Here is a 23,690-nt window from a genome sequence, read left to right on the forward strand (position 1 = left end):
TTCTCAGTTGACCTCAGCCACAAAGAATTACAGTCAAAGATTAACTTTCCGTTTCATTTTGTTTTGTGTACCTATTATAAATATTGTGAAATCAATAGATTTTTTTCTATGTCCATAATATTTATAAAAATACTAGCTACTAACAGGAATAACATTACTTATCTATTAGTGAAAACCGCATGAAAATCCGTGTAGTAGTTTTTGAGTTTTTCGCGAACAGACAGAAAGACAGACGCCATAGAGAACATTGTTTTATAATATGTAAGAATTTAAAAATCTTACTTCAACAATTTTGATGTTCAAAACAGTAAGACTTTTTTATTATGATTTATATGCTTGAACAAAATTTGCCGACTACGACCAGACAAATAAATATATTAGGTCAAATCACACAGATTGAGCTAGTCTCATAGTAAGTTCGAGACTTGTGTTAAGGGATACTAACACAACGATAGATAAACATCCAAGACCCGCGCCAATCAGAAAAAGATAATTTTCGATCATGACCCGACCGGGGATCGAACCCAGGACCTCTCAGTTCAGAGGCAAGCACTTCTACCACTGCGCCACCGGGGTCGTCATTAGTAGACAATGTAGCTGCAGGTAATGTATAAGTCTAGATCAATATTCATTACCGCCAGGCTTCAATAAACCTGATCTCCGGTCTCGGAGGAAAAGGCTAGACGCGCTAGCTACTTGGAAGATTGACTTGTTCGCTAAGTTATTCCCGAAGTAGGTAAGGGTGAATCCCAATGTGAACCCGGGTAAACCCTAATACAATGTACTATATAACACCCTCTTCTTTTGTACTCAAACAGCTTTAAGAATTTTAACTTTTTTTTTTCAAAATACTGATTATTTTATTTCAAATTCTCAGAATGCTCCTTCTATACATTTTATTAATAATAAGATATTTATTTCAGGTCAATAACCTTTAAATTTTAGTTCAATCGGGTACAAAAATTTTCAACACAAGGAAAAAATTTATAAATTATAAACAGTAATCTAAAACTGTTTTTTTTAGAGTAGAAAGGTGGATTTGTACGACGATTTTATGAAAATGTCTTCCTTCATAAAAAGTTGATTTCATTTTATTGTTTGGTTCTATTATTCGAAATTAGAATAGATATGATCGTTTTTGTTATGTTTATGACAGTAGTATATATTTATCTTCTTTGAACAATACTTTTTGTGTCACTATCTTTAATTGTTGATTGTTAAAATAAGTATAACATAAATATTGATAATAGATATTTTATATTTTTTTATTTTTTGATAGATATATAGATTAAAATACCTCTGCATGTCACAATGGATATACGTATCTATGTAATAACCTTTGACTTTGAGTGTCCTCTGTTCATCATGCGTGTGAAGATCGATGCTTGATGACCCGCACCAGCATGTCGTGTAGACATGAGTACAATCATGAGAGCCACTCGACTCTCCCCAAGGCCTGTGTATAGTATTTGAACAAAACAAATCAATAGAAATAGAACGTTGAAACAAAATCACTATTTCTGAACATTGCGAAGATATTTCTATATTGTTCCTATGAATACTGGTTGGTTTTTTTAATATTATTCGATTTTTAAATTGTATAAATACTCGTAAAATGATTCCTTTACTATTCTTGAACGTTGCAAAGATATTTCTTTGTTGTTCCTATGAAGACTGTTTGTTTTTTTTTAATATTATTCGAATTTTAAATTATATAAATACTCGTAATAAGATTCCCGACGAGTTGAACCACAGACTAAAGAGGATATATATCTTTAAAGGATAAGTTATTTCTAATTACTAGCCAGTTTATAATCCCATTCGATTTTCAATAATTTATAATGTGGAACTAATTTAAGAATTTGATATTATGCAAATAAAGTCACAAAACATTTAATTTTGTAACAGGTTTGTTTACAAATACTTAACGATCGTTATTAAAAGCGTTTACTATACTATTACAATTATGAATGAGAATAAAAACAAAAGCTTTTTTCATTTTCGCATCATATCAACAGAGTACTTCCGCTCATAAAATTCTTGTTATTTATGATTCCACGTCACTTTAAAGCCTTAAAACTTCGCATTCAATGCACTCTCCAATTACTTCAATGGCTGAGGGAGAATTTTCCGGAAAAAAATAAAAACAGACAAGAGTGAGTTGGTTTGTATAACACGGTTTCGCTCTTTGATATGTTACTTGTACTTGTTTCTTGTATTGAATGCATCATAATATCCGGAAACATCCTAATATTATAAACGCGTAAGTAAGTTTGTTTATTGTTACGTCTTTACTCTTTATATACTCAACCTGTCGCCATGTGTCAAAAACAAAACAAAATATTGTATCTCTCTCTAATCTCTACATGTAACCGGTCGCGTTTAAGGTTGTGAAGTCGCGAAGCCCGAATTGATGTAAAAAAACCTAAAATGTTTAAGATTCAGATGTGATTTTACAACCGGCGGCCTGCCTGTCGCCAACCCTCCTTGAGAATTCAATTGTACGCGTGCGATATCTACAGGAGGCTATGGAGTGGTACTATTCTAAGGCGGAATCACACGCCATACAAAAAATAATTAATGTATATTATGTTACTGTAAAAGCACGAACTATCGTAAATCCTAAGATATTCCAGTAAAACCTAAAATTTATCAACTCTTAATGGTAAAAGTCCGAACAATTTTGCGATTCGAACTTTTACCACCTTTCACTTGGTAAATCTTAAGATCTACATCGAAGGCACGGTAAATGTTGATATTTAAAATAATTTAAAATAGGTAAGGATTTGATTAATTACTTAGTTAATTAATTACTCTCATAATTATGATACCTACATAAAAATATGTAAGGTTTTGTCTGAAAAATAAATGGTTAATAAGAATTCATCATTGTTTTATTCCCAAAACCAACATTTACCAGCGGTCAGTAGCAAAACCTAGCATTATACTAAATTCCAATGGTAAAAGCCCGAAAAAATCGTCAATTATTTAAAAATCCTTACATTTACTCATACCGGTAAATCCTAAGATTTTCTGAAAAAACCTAAGTTTTACCTGTATGCGGACTTTTACAGTAACATAAATACAATAAATAAAATTGGTCAATTAAAGTGACATGCTATACCGACCCCACATAAAGGATGATGCTGATGATGAATTAAAGTGACATTTATCTCCTAGTGACTTTCCTTATGTGAATGTATTTATAAATTTTATTTTATACATAGGCAACTACCATATAATAACATAAAGTAAATTAAAATTACATTAAAGACATACCGAAAAAAATAAAAATTAAGATTATCATTATATTGTCTACTTTGTGAATGGATAACAAAGGCTTTTATTTATTTATGTTGCAGTATAATTAAGAAGATGAGGTTTCTGTCGCACCATGGAACTCTAAAAACGAAAGGGAGGGTGGGGGAGGCGCGTGACGTCACGACCGTTGCAACGGAACCTAATAGGAAACGCGATCGTTGTCTTTAATCGAATCTGTGTGGACTCGGACGTTGTTCAGCCACGAAGATTGGACTTCACATTGATATTTATTTATATTTCTGAAATAAAATGTTGATGTTTCTTTTTTGTATATTTTTTTAAATATTATTTATTTTCGAAAAACATTAGTTTACATTAATTACAACTAGCTATTGCACGCGGCTTCGCCCGCGTAAATTTTTGACGGGAACAGTTATATTTCCGAGATGATAGGTGGCACACTACATAATATGCAAAATGTCAAAAACATGGGTTGAATTGATAAACCGTGAAGAGTTAACTTTTGCAGCGATAATATTAGTTAGGTCTCGTCTTCACTCGAATAAAAACATATGTACTTGATTATGGAAGTGAAAATGATTCAGTTGACGTGAAGCAAACAAAAGTATGTACTGTACGTACTTTTGTTTATTTCACGTCAACTGAATCATTTTCACTTCCATAATCAAGTGATACCCACAAACTATTCCTGACAACCGCTCACTGTATGAAGTTTAGGGCTTGGTACAAGTAACAGGCGGCAGGCGTACCAAATTAAATTTGCTTATTGTATTAGCAAGTTATAAAATATTATGCTACATATAGTAAACTTGTGAACATTAGACTAAATTTTTTATTGTTTTTGAAAATTGATTATATAATGCTTACAATCTCGTTTGTTATATGTTTGTTTTCCTGTTCGTTGACTGGGATATATTCATGGCATAAATCCGCCGTTGCTATCACTGTTTCTATATGTTTTCTTTATTAAAAATATTAACGTTAATGTTTAGTCATCTTATTCTAGGTTATAATAATATGTATAATATACTTCGTATATTTCCTAATAGTAAAAAAAAGTTAGCAAAAAAGTAAGCGAGCAGCACAATTGACGGTAAACGATTACCATACATTCAGATTCATATTTATTTATTGCAAGTCACAAGTTTGAGGTTATTACACAAATTGATAAGTAGGTACAAGTGACGCCCTGCAAGGGCACAGCAAACATGAGGGCAGTTAGTTGACACTTTACTTACAACTTACAAATTACATGTCATCTTTTTTTAATTACAAATAAATTAATTATTTAAGTAGGGAAATCAAAGTCAATATTAATTAAACTTGGATAATAATTTAACTAAATATGTTTATGCTCGCGGGTGTCCACGAGAACATTGATCGTTTGCAAAATTAGTAGTGTCAAACGCGCATTGTCGATCCTAAAATACAAATATACTTAAAATCATAATAATCAATTATTCCATAATCGTTTCCTTCATTCATTTCATTGAGATAATGCTCAGCCATGTCTTACAAATAGCGAATAAATGGAAAAATAAACCGTTTCCGCTACTAACTTATGACTTGAAATGAAACAGTAATGATATTTCCCGTCACCACGACTGTCTGTCCCTATATTTGATACACCTGCTATAACCGCTATAAAACTGTAATAACACTAATGGCATTCGCATGTCTTTATTTATATAGTCTCGTAAAACCTCGGTAATTTATTGAGGAGTGCTTTGTTTTAATTCTCAACGTATTATAATAAAAAGGTCATTGCTTTAGGACGGTGAAGATTGAAGAACCGATTTGGATCAACTTAATTACTTGCGTTAAAAATATATTTACATTTTGTTCTGGTAGCGCAACGATTTGTTTCTCTTGCAATGACGAATTTCTTTAAAAAATCATGTACAATGTAAATCGATTCTTTTGCTCTTGTTAATGGAGCATTCGCCAAGTTGGTTTGCCATATCAGTCAATTCGTCATGAATAATATTGTATGTATGGTAGTGAAAATTCGTGGCAAATTATACTTTCGAAAGAAAGGAAGAATTAAAAAAAAACATTGTTTATTTGTTACATTAAAATTTACATCAAAATGCAAATTTTAAATTAACAAAAAAACATAAATGCTACAAACGGTTTACAAAGACCAAACACTTTTATTATTTGTATGTATATATAGTAAATAATCTGAGCTACCTGCTCAATTGATTTCCAAAATCATTTTACCAGTAAAAAGCTACATCTTATTTGACAAGGGATTGACAATGGGTAATTTTTATTCCGATATTCCCTTGTGAGTTGCATTAGTTTAACTTTGACGTTGAATTTAACCTGCGCGCCATCAACTAAATGGCGTACTTTGCGTTATTCTGCGCGGGTTAAAGTTAATGTCAAAGTAGGCTGGTGCAGCGCACTCTAAGATAGTGTCTACCTATCCTACTATAAGTCTTCCTTTTTCATAAAACATTTTCGCAACACCCCGTGTACTTAAATGGAAATTAAACGAAAATTAAAATATAAATCATAGAAGTTTTACAGTTAACAAGATTTTTACTCCGCTAACAACCAATGAATCTTCATTACGCTGTAATAGAGGAAGAACCCTCTAAGATCTTTAAAGTAAGGCGAGGTTTATTTGACCTCCGCCTTTAGATTTGACCTTATTTTCTTTAAATTATGTAACATGTGAAAATTACTTCTTCTTAAAAGGATAATTGAAGCAACTCAGAGGATATACAAAGTACAGCAGTGTTTAGTCATTCGTCCAGTTTTGCTGCAGTAATAACGACGAATTCGACGAAACAAATTCGTCGTGCAGTTGGCTATTACCTAAGAGCTATGCCCCATTGCTCAGTCGTGCTCCGTTGCGATGATCGACGCAACACGTTGTTACTCTGTTAGGGTTGTGTTGTTTTTTATTGGTTTTGACAATGACGTACGTGGACAGGACATAGCACAGTTTAGTGTCATTAATATCAAAGTATCAGTGGTTATATCTACCAAATTATAATATTTCGAGAAATTTTCAAAATATCATACTTAAATGAAATATTCTTTCTCCAAACGCAAGACAATGAAGCGCGAAATTTAAAAATGGAAATGAAAAGTTTTAGACACGGCATTCAGAAATAGAACAACAACATGAAATAAAGTCTAGGGGAGGTGATACACGTTCCAGTTGCGTCATGTGCTTGACATAATATTTTATTTTTCTGTTTTATTTATCTGTATCTGGCCGGAAAACTTTTTTTCTTCTTTTAATAATAAGTTTCTCCTTGATGTAACTTAAGCGTATATTAAGCATTTCATTAATTAATTTAATTTAAGTTAGAATAGATTTTTACATATTGGACTTAATTTGTTTTTCATATATTTTTTGTGCTTAATTTATTTAATTCTATCAAGTTTACTGCACTCTGTTTGTTCACTTCTTTCTTTTCATCCAGATGCCGGAAATTGGTAATTGCTTTTACGATAAGTACGTTTTTGCGCTCATTTAGGTTTGAATACCATGTTATAAACATGATTATACTGTGAATGGTGCAAGAAAAAGTTCATGTATTTTTAATTGTCAATGAAATTTTCTTTACGGTAAGTCTATTGGTTTTTTATTGAAGCGGTGGTGGTGTAATGGTTAAGATGCCTGCCTGTGAATCGAAAGATCTCAGGTTGGAATCCTACTCGTACCACATTAGTTTGTATCCACTTTTCAATTGAAACTTACGATCTATTTGCTTGGTGTTTACAATCTAAACCCTTTAATACAGTACCCTTCACGTAATCCATACTGATATTTATGGGGAATTGATGCACGACAAACCTGGATCAATACGGTGAAGAGTTGCAAAATAATTAGCGTACAGAAAGAAAATTATACACGTACTTATAAATATTTGTTAGACAAATTAAAAAACCCCCGACATTCAATATTCATTTCGTTACAACTTTTGAACGGATGAACCAATTTTCATGAAACATGGCCAAGTGTTCTTACACTCGGGATAAAATTATCTATAATACACAAGAAAAACTAAACATCTGTTTGGGAGGTACAGAAAGACAGGGGGTTAAAAAGGGACTTTGAGGCGTTGTACATAAATAATAGTAATTTTTTATTTCGGACACAAGATCCATATACAACAACACAATGTCAATAAAATAAAAACATAGAATACCATTTTAAAAAAATAATTAAATACCTTCTTAAAAGTTACAAGAGTTAAGAGAGATTACGGGAAATAAATAAAATGATATTTAGAAGTATAATATAGTAAAAGACAAATAAAATTACTAACATTTTCGATAACTTTATTATATGTGCCAAAATAAATTATAAAAAAATAATTATTATATGTATGAAGCCATATGCGATCTCTGTTAGTGAAAATGTGCAGTTCAAATTTAAAATATAAACACTACAGAGCCACTACAGAGTTGCCTTCATAGACAATATTAGGTATAGATATCAGAAAATTGTGTATGATTTTGTGATATTTATACTTGAAATGTGTGGTCTCTGATCTAGAACTTGTTAGAAACGCTGTTAATTGATCAAAAATGAACGCTGTGCCTTTTCTATACCTATTGCAGTGCTGATGAGATTGAATGTGACATGAAATTTTTAATTTTGTTTTCTAATTTACTATTACTTTACGCGATCAGAAATACCAATTTCTACTACACTACTGCCATCTCATTTTTATTGAGGTCTCATCGGCATCAGCTAAAATTATATTTTTCATTACGAGTCGTTATTTCTGTACTCTCAATGTTTTATTTCTGAAGGTAGTCATCTCGCCCTTTGTGTCTCGAATAGCATTATTTAGGCGGTCATTGGCATGTAAATACCTTTGGGCTATTAAATTTGCATACTAATTAAAACAGAGACCGGTATAGTTTTCGGCTTGAAGTACCTGATTTTGTCCCAAAAACATTGTTGTGTTTTCAGTATAATTTTGTGTGACTGTATTTTATTTTTGTTCTGATTTAAAAAAAGCAGATTTTTAGTTTGACGTTAACTTTATGCGCAGTACAACGCAAAGTACCCAGTAGCCCATTTAGCGAACGACGCATGGGTTAAAGTTAACGTCAAAGTTGACTGGTGCAACTGAAACATAGTTTTTTATGCAAACATACTCACGAGCGATGCGCAGCTGCTATGAAAATAAATGCCAGAGTTGTTCACTGAATAAATAGAAAAAAAATATTACCCGAAATACCTTTCGAATATTCAACACCATGTTCGAGTGGATAAAATAATAACTTGAATAATATAAAAGGCGGGATACAAAATTATTTGCATACAATTTAGCATTTCAAATAAAATCGGATGGGATACCTAGTGGAACGTGTAATAAGTGCAAAGTTCTGAGAAATAATTTCATTCAAGATGATGTAAAAAAAGAGATGAGTATAGTTTTATTTTCATAATTATTTTTATACATTTTATAAAACCCAAAAAACTAATTACTTATGACTTCAATAATGTTTTATTCTCATACATTCGCATTTTGTTTATCTATAATCATACTTTTAACGTACCATTGGAAACAGATTAGTCAGGATCGTGGCAAATGGGAATCAGCATCATGGACAACAGGCGTGATATGTATCGAAAACAGAATTATCTCCAATAATTTCCATTTATTGGTTCTGAATATCTAACTAAATTGCTATATGAAAAAAATTGGTCACGTGTGAATATGGACGGAAAAGTCAGCTATAGTTTCAGTCTAGTGTTTAGATCTTTTCAAAACGAGTGCGAGTCAAATTTTAATCTGCCACATCTTCAACATTCTGTCGCCTACGGAACATCGGAGACGCGACCCTATGCGTGATAATGCATTATTTATATGACCTAAGACCAAAACGAATGCTTACGAAAAATAAAGTAGCCGTAGAAGCTACCCTTTGTCTTCGCGACAAAACGTGCCTTCTGAATAAATACAAATAAAATTCCTATAAATATTGAACATCAGTAGTTTCACACTTGCGTGGCTAACTGTGATATATTATGACATGGTGTGATATCGACGTTGGTTTTCGGCGGTTTTACGATGTTTTTTTTAATTTTTCTTTTTTTAAACGAATCCGAACAATGTGAAAATTTTTGGGCGTTTTTTAAGCTGCCCGCTATAAACTTGGCAGTCGCAAAAAGTTTTCAATGTAACATAAAATACAGAGATGGAACGATTTGGATTAAAATATTTTAAAGGAATCGGTTTATTACATAATATAAAACAAAGTCGCCTCCCGCTGTTTGTCTCGTCCCTATGTATACTTAGATGTTTAAAACTACGCAACGGAGGAAGTTTCTATGTACATATTGCATCCGTGTGAAGCCGGAACTAGTTGCTAGTTGCTAGTATTAGATTTATCTATTTAACAAAATCAATTAAACTTTAAGAAAATGCTATTTTGAGGTGGTCGTTAATTTATTTTAGTTTTATTATTCTGTGGTATTCGTATTATTAACTTGAAATAGAAAATTAAGAATTTGTTTTACCGCTACCTGATTAAGCATCTGATATATAACATATCGAACAGAAAGCGTTGAATATATTGTTTGACAAGTGTTGGAAAGGCTATCTGGCAAATAACTACAGATTTATAAATATAGTAGTTAGTTTATGTGTTAGATTAGAATGCGATAATTTTTCAGAAAATGGTTAATTGGGCTCTAATACTACTGAAAACTTATTATACGCAAATGCTACAAAATCACTCTTAAATGATCAAGTGTACTGGCTAAAACAAATTATTTATAATTACTAATAACTTTCAATTTAATAGTTTTAAGCCCCCTCGGGGCGCAAAAAGGAAACAATTACAGGTCCGACTCGCCATATTTTGAAGCTGTCAAAACCCCCATCAATACCAACTTCACAGCCAAAAGGCCAGCCAGTATTTCACCATAGCGCAGCAGGCCCATTCATCATCATTCATTTTGCTTCGCTTGCATCGTTCAAATTAAATACCACGCCACAGGACGGAAAAATTCTCAACGAAATATTTTGCTACTGCTTTGGTTTAATATTGTTGCTTGTTAGATTGTGGACTGTGGCACTGTGGTGGTCAGGAAAAAATTTGTTGGGAATGAAATAGATTTCTCTCGATAGTAGTTTATACCTCTAAATGATCTAGTCCTTATTTACAAAAGAATATGAAATTCATTGGTAAAAAATCCACACAAAAAAAGACAAAATCTTTAAGAGTCTATAAGTGATCCCTGTTATTAATATTAACCGATTATTCAGAGAGACAACCCGTTTGCAAACACTCGGTTGCAGACGAAATTATTTCATCCCACAAACCGAAATTTGAAACGCAAACAAGACGGTTTCTGAATCTCACAGAATTAGAAATAATAAGGCAAATAGAAGAGCTATCTGCTGATCTATCATCTAAGTATAGACCGAAGGTCTATATCCACTTCTGTTTCACTCTAGACCTTTACACTGCAAAATTTGAGGTGCATTTAGAAGTAATTTTTAACTCTAAAACCCCTTTTAAATAATACTAAGATGAAAAAATTCTGGAATCTGGAATTCTGAATGTATAACAAATCCATCTAAAACCCCTTATTCGCCAAGGATATCCACGATGGCTATGGAATGCTATCTACTGACTATTTCAAAAACATTATACTCTATTACTGATGCCCACAAAGCTAGTTGTAAAAATTCAAATGAGGATTTTTCGATTCCATAAGTCTGAGAACTGTGCTGTGCCAGGTGATAGATAGCAAATCAATGTGTCTTCTCGACACTTCTATTATTTTTTTCATTCCAAATTCTGCGTTCGAACCTGTTGTTGACACTGCAGTCCATTTCCATAATTAAGTACAAATACCTGCGACAAATCAAATACGGTATCAGTGGGAATTTCACGCAAATAATAATTGGGGTGGTAAAATGATGCTGGCTTTCTTGGAGTGCGCGACTGGAGCTAGTTTCAGTGTGTTCGCTTAACTGTTGGAAAGTACTTATAGGTAGATTATTTTAGCTACATTCATGTCTCAATGCCATTCATGTCATAATGCTATGTACGGAATATGTCGTAAATTTAAATTACTTTAAGTTACTTTTGTGTTTTCTCGGCGGTTTTTCTTCAATTACTTTTTAGTATAAATGAACAAAATTGTTATATTTTTTTTACATACTATAAAAGAAACAAGTTTGCACCGGGGCTTTTTTTGTGGGAATTTAGGAATAGTTATTTGGACAAACAGTTACAAAGCCCATTTGATCAATTTTTAAGTAAAAAATATTCTCTGAAGATAAATTCAATTTGGTATATTTGTTAGTATATTTCTTCGATGTTTTTATTATTATTCCATTAAACTCTATTGCGTTGTACGAAATTTTTTATCATCCTAACTAAATTATAAATGCTAAAAAAATATAATTGCGTAACACAGAACATTTTGGGCGCTGAAATCTCGAAGCGCAATAAGTTTGGTTAGGTACGTGTAAATAAAACAGCAACCGATACTTTATTAAGGGCACGGAAGTTTTAATGAACTCGATCACAGAGTTAACGCCAGATCTTAAAATAAAATGAGTATAGAAAATTAATGTATCGTATGTTGCAATATAATATATGCTTTATAAAGTGATATGTCAACAGGTTATTAAAAGTAGTAGTAGTAGTAGTAGGTACATATATTGCGCAAATAGACAGAGAGAGAAAATCGAGAAAGAAAGTAGAAAAAGAAAGAAAATTTTATTACGTAACTCTATAGCTTTTGATTGTGTGGATTTTCCACGGGAACAGTTAGGTATTTTTCCGGGATGAAAGGTATCCATACTTCCACCTACCTGTATACAAAAGCGAGTGAAAAAGTAAGATGCGGTGCATAATCTAGAGTATTTATATTTTGTAGCCAAATATTGAATTAATCTTAGCATCTTATAAATCATTCTTTGATGCGCATAAAGTTTACGAAAGGGAAAATTCTGGTTCACAAAATATTTTGAAACACAAAGTAAAGATGTTACGCTAATTACTTACTGGAAATGATTATATAAATTTTACCTTTGATAAATTTGGGATTTTGAACACCGTATTTTGTTCGTGTTTATATTAAATATTTCTGTGCTCACCTCGGTTAAAGATTATTTTATTTACTTAAACACACTTAGATAATTTAGGCGTGTTTGTGAAGTTGAAATATGTTTAAGTTTGTATGTATGCCATTACAGATTCTACTCTATCCGTTTTAATCGAAATATATTGCGAAATCAAAAGATCTGACTATAAAGTATGTAGTATAAAGACTATAAGTATAATGACTAAGAAACGACGAAGAAAATGAAGAAATTTCTTATTTTCATAAAAATCACCTTTTATTACGAGCTTTTAAAGTAGGCAACGCTACTTTTTACTTTACTTTTATTTTATTTTTAAAATAAATAAACATAAATAAATATATTAGGACAAATCACACTGATTGAGCTAGCCCCAAAGTAAGTTCTAGATTTGTGTTATGGGATACTAACTCAAGATTAGATTGACTCAAATCAAAGTTTACTCGAACTAGTTCCAAGCCATGTTCAAAATAGCATCGAAATGACATTCGTATGTGTATAGTGACACGAGCAATGCCCTACTGAACCGATTCTGTTTAATCAACAGTGGGATTGAACTATTGGAACTATTTGGAGCGATCGGGGCGAGAACCCCGGCTGACGAGCAATCTTCGACTAATATCCTCTTTGAGAACTCAATTACAATGCCTACGTATGCTTTAATTTCCTTGAAGCAGTTTGCCCTAGATTTCGGAATAAATCTCTTGAGCTGATTGCAGATAAGTGCAGTTTCGCAAAGAAACCTCTTCGAAGTAAGTTTTATTGGCGTTTTCACGATTGGCACCACCATTCACCATACTTGCATTAGGCCCAACTGTGGATTCATTAAAATGGATGATGACATTAACACTTTTTAGGAAAATTCACGTTGCTATTTGTGAATACTCTCATAATTTGATACCTTTACACAGGGCCATTTAAGAGTTATGTTTCTAACAATAATCACCAACTGTATAAAGATGTTAAAGTGAAATTTAGTGTAAAATCTAAACAAGTCGTATATTTTCATTTGCTGACTGCACTGCGTCTAGACAGGAAGGGGACATGTCTAAACAAGAGCCAGAAGCTTTAAAATTGAAATCGTGTCGTGTACATAGTACAGAACATCTAGACGAGAAGTAAAACTAAACTTTAAACTCAACTATTTGTATTAGTCTTTCTGATATTAAGAATAGTAAATAAGTATAGCTGCATAAGCATCAAAAAATATATAGGGCATCAATAAATAATAATGGTGTAACGCGACAATTCGTGAGTGTGTTATACTTGCTTCTACTTTGTGTGTCGTTGACAAAACTGAAAACATGATACCATTGGCTACTAAATCTTTTCTTGCCTTTGTTCATCAGAAGCTGCCATCCAGGCTATCTGAGTGAACTCGGGACTAGCGAACACGGGCGGTTTTTAGAGCGATTCGACCGTTGCGACCTCGCTGTCATTACGATCCGTCAATTTTCTTGAAGAAGGAATCATTTCCAAAATCATTATTCATAAAATTGATATTACCACAATAAAAAATAATTATTTTTAAAGTATCTTATTAGGCAAAATGTTTCGGTAAGAATACTATACTTATACACAAGAAAACTATATAAAAGTAAAATAAATAACTACGTATGTAATCTTATCGAAGAATCAATCTCTCAAGCACTTAATTTAAAGAAAATGACCGTTTTTAAATGTACCTTTTACGACATACTTCCAAGTGACAATTTAATTGCTTCAAATTAAAATGTACTTGCAGTATGTTTAAAAAAATATATCCTTGTTTTAAAAGACACGTTGTTTAAATTAGTGGTTGGTCTTGACCACTTAGGTGGTAGTCATATATGAATTACGTATTAGGTCCTCATTCTTCCTCTTACTCAGGTATTTTAAAAATATTTTTGCACAGTAATTTATTGTCACTTTTCAAGCTTTCATTTAATTACACTTACTTTTCGTTTATTTTTCATGTCGCTTAATTTTCTATGTAATCATATAATAAGAATGACCTGGTGATAAACCCCGGATTGGCTCCTAACAAGGGAACTCCTCAACCGATAACAGCGTGGACTTGATTTTATCAAGTGAACGCAAAATGATCTCTGTGACGACAGTAAAATGCTGGCGGTGAACATTTTTGTAAAATATCATTTTTGTGTCCTGATAAATCTTGCTGCTGTTTACGAACATAAAATTGTGTCGTTTAAGGAATCCACATTGTCAAACAATTTTGTATATCCAAGATTAATCCTAGAGCATCATGTAAGAATTCAAATCTGTATGAGAAGCACAATTTCTAATTTAGCTTGTAATTTGTACCACCCAATAACGTAAGTACACAATTTTTATAGCATACTCTTTTTCAAAGAACTACTTACCACCATCTCTTAACGCGATTCACTTTACGATCTAAACGGATCTGCATCGCAAATCCGTACCATCGACTTAATTTTCGGTATGAATGCGATTCATTTTAGGTTAATAAATTGAGCTGAGACGCATTGGAATTGTTCCGTAAGTTAGTAAAATTCTGAAATGGAACTAGGATAAAGATAGTACTAATGCGCCAATAGCGATACTAGCTATTAATAACAATAAAAGTGTTATTGTTATCGTGGCGGTCATCTAACTTGAATAGATTTGGCTTATACCCAGCTTTGTCTATTTTACTGTCGGTTAAGATACGAATGTGTTATGGGATTGCCTTAAGCGGGTTCTAGGTTAGTTTATACTTTACGATTCTTGTTCACATTCGAGAATTGTGCGAATTATGATCGTTAAGAATTTATGCATGTATGAACTGCGACATAAAAGATTTGTTTTTAGTACTTTGCAGAATAATGAAAGGAAGATCTTGATCTTCATTTTTTAATAAATCGCTGGAAAGGTTTTTAATTACTTTTCAACCGAGAACTACGATATCATCAAGTGATTCAACTTATAATACACAAAACAAACTGTAAATGAGAACCATAAACTGAGCTCTTAGCACAAAATCCGCTCCGAGGATTCGCTTCCGTGGGAACTTCGGGATAAAAAGTACCCTGTGTATTATTCTAGGTGTTATTCTGCCCGTTTACCAAATTGTATAACAATCGGTCCAGTAGATTTTGCGTGAAAGAGTAACAAACTTACATACATCCTGATAAATTTTCACATTTATAACGTTAGTAGGATTAATATTTTATTTTTTGCGCCCATATAGCATTATCTGTTACGATACGTTGGCACTTTTACAAATAACAAATTAAATTATTTCGTGCAATAAAGTTTCAATAAATGAATAATTGCAGGGCAGATAAATCGCTCTGTATAAAGCCGGTTTTCAATTTGAATAGAACACGCGCAGGGTTTCTTGTCGTTGCGAGCCGGCCTGTATCGGCGGCCGCAGGTGCCGATTAGCAGCAGATCCGAAGAGATAGAACTGCACGCAACTACCACAGAACAAACACTAAACAGGCCAGTATCATGCCTACGCAACTGGCTTACCATGCCTACATCTCTGCTCTTTTGTCTCTGAGAGGGCTTTAATTAAATAATAAAATAAATAAATATATTAGGACAAATTACACAGATTGAGCTAGCCCCAAAGTAAGTTCTAGACTTGTGTTATGGGATACAAACTCAAGGATACTATATTTTATAACATATACATATATAGATAAACATCCAAGACCCGGGCCAATCAGAAAAAGATCATTTTCCATCATGACCCGACCGGGGATCGAGCCCTGGACCTCTCGGTTCAGAGGCAAGCACTTTACCACCACGCCACCGAGGTCGTCAGGTTTATTAGCAGCCGCAGATGCTGATTTAGAGCTACTAAGAAGATAGGTAAATACTTTAAAAGGATATATATTGTGTACCGTTGTATTTAGCTAAATAAATAAATAGCTGCATAAAACTACCACCGACTAAACACTAAACAGGTCAGTGTCATATTAAAATCTGTGCCTCTGCGAGGGCTGTAAAGGTAGAACAAGGTAGAACTGCACACGACTACCACAGACCAAATACTATAAGGATGAACTTGTCTTTGTAACTGTTTAACATGTAGGCGTCATTGGTCGCTGTGACCAACGTCACAAGTTTTGTCTATTATTCAGGAGTTATGTATCTGTATCTGAGTTTATAAACACATTTAAAACAACTAAAAATTATAAATTTTAATTTTAGCATTCCTGAAATGTATTATAAATTTTACATATTGAATTGATTCTATAAATAGAAAATTTAGATCTCCGAATTGTTGAACAATCAATAATGGTTCTATTCTGAATTTCAAATAATCTTTGACCAAAACTTTAAGACAGAAAGTTCATGATATACGGTAGCAATACGTTAATATCCGAGATAACACCAACCAATGAGGATTCGCGCAAGAAATATTCGCCGGCGTTAGATCTCAGATAACAATAGAATAGACTACGCTCGGAGGCGCAAAATAATGTGCATTTTAATTACTGTGCTGCTTCTAAATTATGCATGGAGCTGTGTCGTTATTCTTAATAGGCCGGATAAAATTCTGAACAATTCCGCTTGAGAATATTGAGATACGAAAAGTAAATTTTTGAATTGGTTCATTGTAATTCTCTCAATAAATACCATTCACTACTAGTACTTTCGTACTTAACGTCGTACCAATTTTAAAATTTTCATTTGAAACCTAATCTGTGTCCTCTTTAGAGTGATTTATTACAATCAAACGTGACTTTGTTGTTCAAATCGGATTTTGTATCGAAAAAAGTACTAAAGTAAATAAATGACACTAGTATTGGAAATCGATTACCCTAATCTAAGGTCACCGATGAGACATAATAAAATTAAGTTTGATATGTAAGCAATATTTTGAATATAATCGGTACTAATAACAGAAATACAAACACACCAAAATCAACCAATCATTTTCAGCCTTAAAAAGGGAAAGCAATTTTAAAAACGAGTGCGAGCCGAATAATCCAGCGAGATGATTCGAATTTCGAACGCTTGTGACGTCATCGGCAGTCCCATCACGTCCTGCCCAGCCTGTGACATCAGCTTCCAGATACTGAGGGAAAAATACACAAACTTTCACAAAAGTGGTACAAGTCATTTATCAAGCCGCTAAGAACTCTTGACGGCGCAACTTTTGATACAGGATACCCTAACAGACATTAATAACAGGGATATCATAGCTCTCGAATGTTTTTTAGGATGTCCTCAACGTGTTTTATCACTTAAGCCGGCAAACTTTCCTCTTAACGTCACGAGTTTTTGCTCCGAGGCGTTAACTGCGACCTAGATAGAGAAACTTTAGTTTTTCTATTGTGCACCGCGAACCACTTTGTTGTTCATACAACGTTTTCTTTAACGAGACTTTGTTGTTCAAATCTTCTTTTTCCTTTTTAATTTCTGCTTTGATAATCACGAAGTTCGTTCTCTCAAGAATTAACGACTTAATTAAAACTTTTTTACAGCCTTGACCATCAACAACAGCCGCAAACAGTACAGTATCTTTATTCCACGCGCCCGCTTCTAAAACTTCAGCCGTATTCTGAACGTAACTAACTTCCAGTTAGCCCGTAAACGACTTTACGTGTCGAACAAGGAAATCAAATTATCAACTCCCACGAACTTTGCACCTCTTCCAGCCGTACGAGATACCGGAATTTACTCCCCAAAAACCCTAACCGTTCTCTATTTCAAAATTCTGTGCGTTTCTCTATACAAAAATATGTGGAGGGGCACACGACACCAAACAAGCTTTATTGGGTATCTTTGCCAAAGTATGTGAGTAGGGAATTCAATAAGTGACAGCAAAAAAGAATTAAGGGTGCCCATATTGCTATACCTATAAGTTTCAGATTGTCACTTTGCTGTTTGCTTTATCTTTTGTATGTAACCATACTTTATTCAACACAAAAGCTTCCATTAATTAATCGATACAAAGAACTTGTGGAATGAAGAAACACGAAAGTACAAATTAAACTTCCAATGTAAGACTTGTAGAGCATCTATAATTACCTCAATTCAAAAGTCGTTTGAACACCGTGTTGTCTCTATAATAATTCTCTCGGCACAGGTTTCCTTTTTTAACTCGAAGCGGTGGCTCGATTAAGAAAACATTACATAATTGTGCGAGAGCGGTTAGGCGCGCAAGTGGCGCCATGCGAGGGAACGTGTAACTATGTAGGAGGAGGGTGCGCGGGGGGAGTACAGGCAGGGGGGCGGTTATGAGCACACCACTCTCGCACAAACTGGCAGGCCGATCGGCTCGGCAGTCGCACACGAACCACGATGAGGATGGCACGTGTCCGCGCCGCCTCCGACACCGACCGTACGTGCACCGCGACGTAAACATACCCCAGTGAAGTGAAAAACAATTACAGACTATGTCTGTTTAATATCACATGAACTTTAGTTAATCAGTGACTGTTTTAATTAAGATCTTGCGTCGTTCGGCAAAGACAAATGTGTGTAGAAAATGTTTCAATTGCTGACTCTTTTGTTAGTGACTTTCGGTGTCAATGCCGCATATGCACCAAAAGGCGTGGATAATTGTAATCATCTGCCCAAAGACGACGAAGCTGGCACCTTGTGCCGGGTGCGGACACTCGACGCCGATGGATCCAGTTTAACATCTGCACCTTCGGAGGCCACTAAACGTCTGACCGTCGAGTGTAACCAACTGCTTCTCTTTGAAAGTTATCTCGAGGCAAACTATTTTCAAAGATTTCCATCACTCTCAGAACTTGCGCTACAAAACTGCAAACTTCTCCGGATACCGGGCAACGCGTTCGAAGGATTACGTGAACTGAAAAAGTTGTCGATTCGATCTAAAAACAGCGATTGGAGCCCTAACAAAAACTTGGAGCTTTCTCTTGGGACTTTTAACGGATTGCGAGAATTACAGACCCTTGATTTGGGCAACAACAACTTAAAAGTGATTCCATCTGATGTATTTTGCCCACTGGATAATTTGCAAATATTAAATATCACGCAGAATCGGATACGAAGTGTTGACCGACTCGGATTTGGGAAAACATGTGGTTCCGGGCTACGGAGTTTGGACTTGAGTCACAATGAGCTCAAGTCTCTTACCGAAGACTCGGAGATTACTGGGTTAAGGCGGCTTCAGGAGCTAAGATTACAACACAATAACATCAGTGATTTATCAGGTGAAACGTTCAATGGACTTATTTCGCTGCGAATATTAAATGTTTCGTATAACAACCTCCAGTATATACCTGAAGGTACATTTGCTAGCACGAAAGAGTTACGAGAAGTGTATTTGAATAATAATCTCCTGTTTGAATTAGCCAAAGGCGTTTTCCACCGATTAGAACAGCTGCTTGTCTTAGATTTATCGAATAATCAGCTCTCAAGCGCTCACATCGACGGTGGAACGTTTATTGGCCTTATACGCTTAGTCATTCTGAATTTATCTAATAATGCCTTGACTAGAATTGACGGGAAAACATTCAAGGATTTATTTTTCCTACAAATATTAGAATTAAGAAATAATTCTATCGGTTACATAGAAGAAAATACTTTCCTTCCTTTGTATAATTTGCATACCTTAAATTTAGCTGAAAATCGCTTACACACAATAGATGAGTTCCTATTTAATGGATTGTTTGTATTAAGTAAGTTAAACCTAAATAATAATCTACTTGTAAATATAGACCCTAAAGCATTCAAAAACTGTTCCGATTTGAAAGAATTAGATCTAAGTTCCAATCAGATAACAGACGTCCCGTCTGCCATTTGGGAATTATCTCTATTGAAAACGTTGGATCTCGGCGAAAATCAGATAACCGATATCAAAAATGGTTCTTTTAGAAATTTAGACCAGCTAACCGGTTTGAGGTTAATCGATAATCAGATAGGCAACCTTTCTGTCGGCATGTTTTGGGACTTACCAAGCTTACAAGTTCTCAATCTAGCTAAAAACAAAATTCAAGCAATAGAACGAGGTAGTTTTCAAAGAAATAAGCAACTAGAAGCCATTAGGCTAGATGGAAATTTCGTATCAGATATCAATGGAGTATTTTCGACATTACTGAGTTTATTGTGGCTCAATTTGTCAGAAAACCACTTAGTTTGGTTTGATTACGCATTCGTGCCGAGTAACTTGAAATGGCTCGATGTTCATGGAAATTTCATCGAACATCTGGGTAATTATTACAAACTTCAAGACGAAATTCATATAAAAACATTAGATGTCAGTCACAACAGGATTGTCGAAATAACACCATTTGCAATTCCAAATAGCGTTGAATTGTTATTCATTAATAATAACCACATAAACAATATAGCAGTAAACACGTTTATGGAGAAACGCAATCTAACTAGAGTAGATATTTACGCAAATGAGATATCTCATTTAGATATCAACAGCCTCCGGTTGTCCCCGGTTCCTTCAAACAAATCGCTGCCCGAGTTCTACATCGGAGGAAATCCGTTTAACTGTGATTGTTCTATGGAATGGTTGCCTTTGATAAACAATATGACTGCTATGAGACAACACCCAAGAATAATGGATCTGGAAAATGTACTGTGTAAAATGACACACGCAAGAGGCGTCACTCACATACCATTAAGCAATCTGAAATCGACCGATTTTTTGTGTACATACGAAACACACTGCTTTACTTTATGCCACTGTTGTGACTATGTCGCGTGTGATTGTCAAATGACATGTCCAAACAACTGTTCTTGTTACCATGACCCCACGTGGCACACAAATGTAGTCGATTGTTCCAGCCAACGTGCCATTGAAATACCGGAAAAAATACCCATGGATGCTACCGAAGTCTACTTAGATGGTAATGACTTTAAAGAATTACAAAATTATGCATTCATCGGTAGAAAAAATATGAGATCGCTTTATGTAAATTCAAGCCAAGTCGAAAACATTCAGAATAAGACGTTTGCCGGTTTATCGTCCCTCATTATTTTACATCTTGGAAACAATAAACTAAAACAATTGAACGGCTACGAGTTTGAACATCTGACACAGCTTAATGAGCTATATTTGCAAGATAACTTCATTAGTCATATTGCTAACTCAACATTTTCTACATTACATTCATTGAAAATGCTAAGAATAGATGGAAACAGACTTATGGATTTTTCTGTTTGGAGTTTAAATACTAATATGAAATTAAACAGTTTATCACTGGGTAACAACATGTGGTCTTGCAAATGCAGATATTTACAAAGATTTACCGCTTTTATATCTGAAAATATACATAAAATTGTTGATGTAACAGACGTGTGGTGTTGGAATACCGAGTCGCAGTTGCCACAAAAGAAAGAGTTGAACTTTAATGGCACAATATGCAGCGACTATTACGCCGGAGATTCTGTAATAGATAACATGCTGGTCTCAAATTACATGCCTATGATGGTAACTACGGTCAGTGGATTCATGCTGATCATGCTAGTCATCCTTGTTATGTTCTTGTTTAGAGACACGATTCGCGTATGGCTGTATACAAGCTGCGGAATAAGATTGTTTCCATTCACTGGAGCGTACGACGACTCTGATAAATTATACGATGCTTATGTGTGCTACAGCCCTAAGGATGACGATTTTGTTATTCAAACGTTAGCTGCCGAATTGGAAAATGGAAGTCCTTCATATCACCTATGTCTACATTATAGAGATATTCCGCAACATGGTGTAGCATACATGCAGTGTACAGTACCTTTGCAAGAAGCTGCAGAAGCTTCTAAACGAATTATTCTGATACTGACTAGAAATTTCATTGAGACCGAATGGTCGCGTTTTGAATTCCGGCAAGCGCTTCATGAAATTCTGAAAACGCGAATATATACATTGGTTATAATTGAAGAAAGCACAGCATTACCAGAGGCGAAATGTGATCCAGATTTGAGGCCGTATTTGAAAACTAGTTCGAGAATAAGGTGGGGCCAAAATAAATTTTGGGAAAAGTTGCGTTATGCGATGCCCGATAGAAAGTTTAAGGCGACGGGTTATAGGAATAACATAAATTCTTATACAATGAGAAGTGGTATGCAGAATGGGACGATGAGGTCTTTTTCTTTTACGGATAAGATGAGAGGATCAGCTGACGGCGTGAGTTCTGTCCCAGAATTTTTGGAAGAGCGTAGACAGCACGTGCATACTGCGTCATACGCGCCTGAGGGTAGGCCTCCCTCTGATCATATATATTCATCTATAGATTCCGATTACTCTTCATTAGAGCTAGGTGGGAATAACCCAAATAGGAGGCGAGAGTTTAGGCACTGGCCCCCGCCACCGCCGCTTATCGACACTCAATCATCGGGTCAAGCCTACCTTGTCTAGTCCTCACGCTTACAACTTAATATAAAAACTGTTAGTCAAGCTTCATGTGAATAACTAAACGTATTAATCGCAACGCGCGCTTTACCAAATAATTAAGATTTTAATCTATTTTTGTATTTTCTCGCCGTTTCAAAGGGCGTTCGTTTCGTATTGTTGGTGTAAATACATTCTAATAAGACTGCTGTAGGAATATTATGTGAATTTGTATATAATGTGTAAATAAATGTCCATATAAGTCACGAGTATACTATTTATATACTTTAATAAAGCCATTGTGATAATTTTTGCATAATATTTATCTTTTATTTTTACATTCCCATCAAACCAAAAGGTTTCAAGTTATTTTATATTTGAATATATAATATTTAATTGACTGATAAAGATATCACAAATACACTAGTTTTCATTGTGGGTGCTATATTATTTTATATAAAACACACAAAATAAATTAGTGTAATTTCTTTTTTGTAGTCTCTACATTAAAAAAGATTTTTTAACAACAATTCATAACATTTATTGCTAGTTTAATTAGATACTGACTTCTAATTAATCTTAAGATTATAAAAAAATTATACATATTAAATCATTATCATTACTATATCACTAATTTTCTTTTTCTTTGATTTTTAACTATATGTTCAAATGAGTGAATTAAAGTGAATAGACGCCATGTGATTAAAGAAATAACAAGTCAGATCAGTTTCATTCATAGATACTAACATTTTGGGTACCTATTCTATAGGATACGACGTTTCACGAATTTAAAATCCTTATACCAGCTCAACTACATCTGACAAAGACCAGGGCACCATACGTGATAAGAATATAGCGGTCAACTTTTATAGTGGTTCCTATCATAATCGCATAGAAGGTGCCCACTGAATGTTAAACGACACGTACTTAGTCTACCTGAAAGGAGACCGCCGACACGTTTATGCTATCCTGGTATTTTATGGGCAGACTTAGAGCTCATTACTTTAGTTCACTATATCTTTGAATTTAAAGTGAGTTTTAGCGTAACA

The 23,690-nt window shown here is 34.1% G+C and overlaps 1 protein-coding gene across 1 annotated transcript; it reads left to right on the forward strand.

The window, feature by feature from the left end:
- Positions 1–18,577: 18,577 nt before the first annotated feature.
- On the forward strand, positions 18,578–22,967 carry LOC128671961 (toll-like receptor 7). Its single transcript, XM_053748816.2, has one exon. The coding sequence runs from the start codon at positions 18,817–18,819 to the stop codon at positions 22,666–22,668; it is 3,852 nt and encodes a 1,283-aa protein (XP_053604791.1). The 5' UTR covers positions 18,578–18,816; the 3' UTR covers positions 22,669–22,967.
- The last annotated feature ends 723 nt before the right edge of the window (positions 22,968–23,690 follow it).

Source organism: Plodia interpunctella, chromosome 8, assembly GCF_027563975.2.
Source record: "Plodia interpunctella isolate USDA-ARS_2022_Savannah chromosome 8, ilPloInte3.2, whole genome shotgun sequence".
NCBI classification, from domain to species: Eukaryota; Metazoa; Arthropoda; class Insecta; order Lepidoptera; family Pyralidae; genus Plodia; species Plodia interpunctella.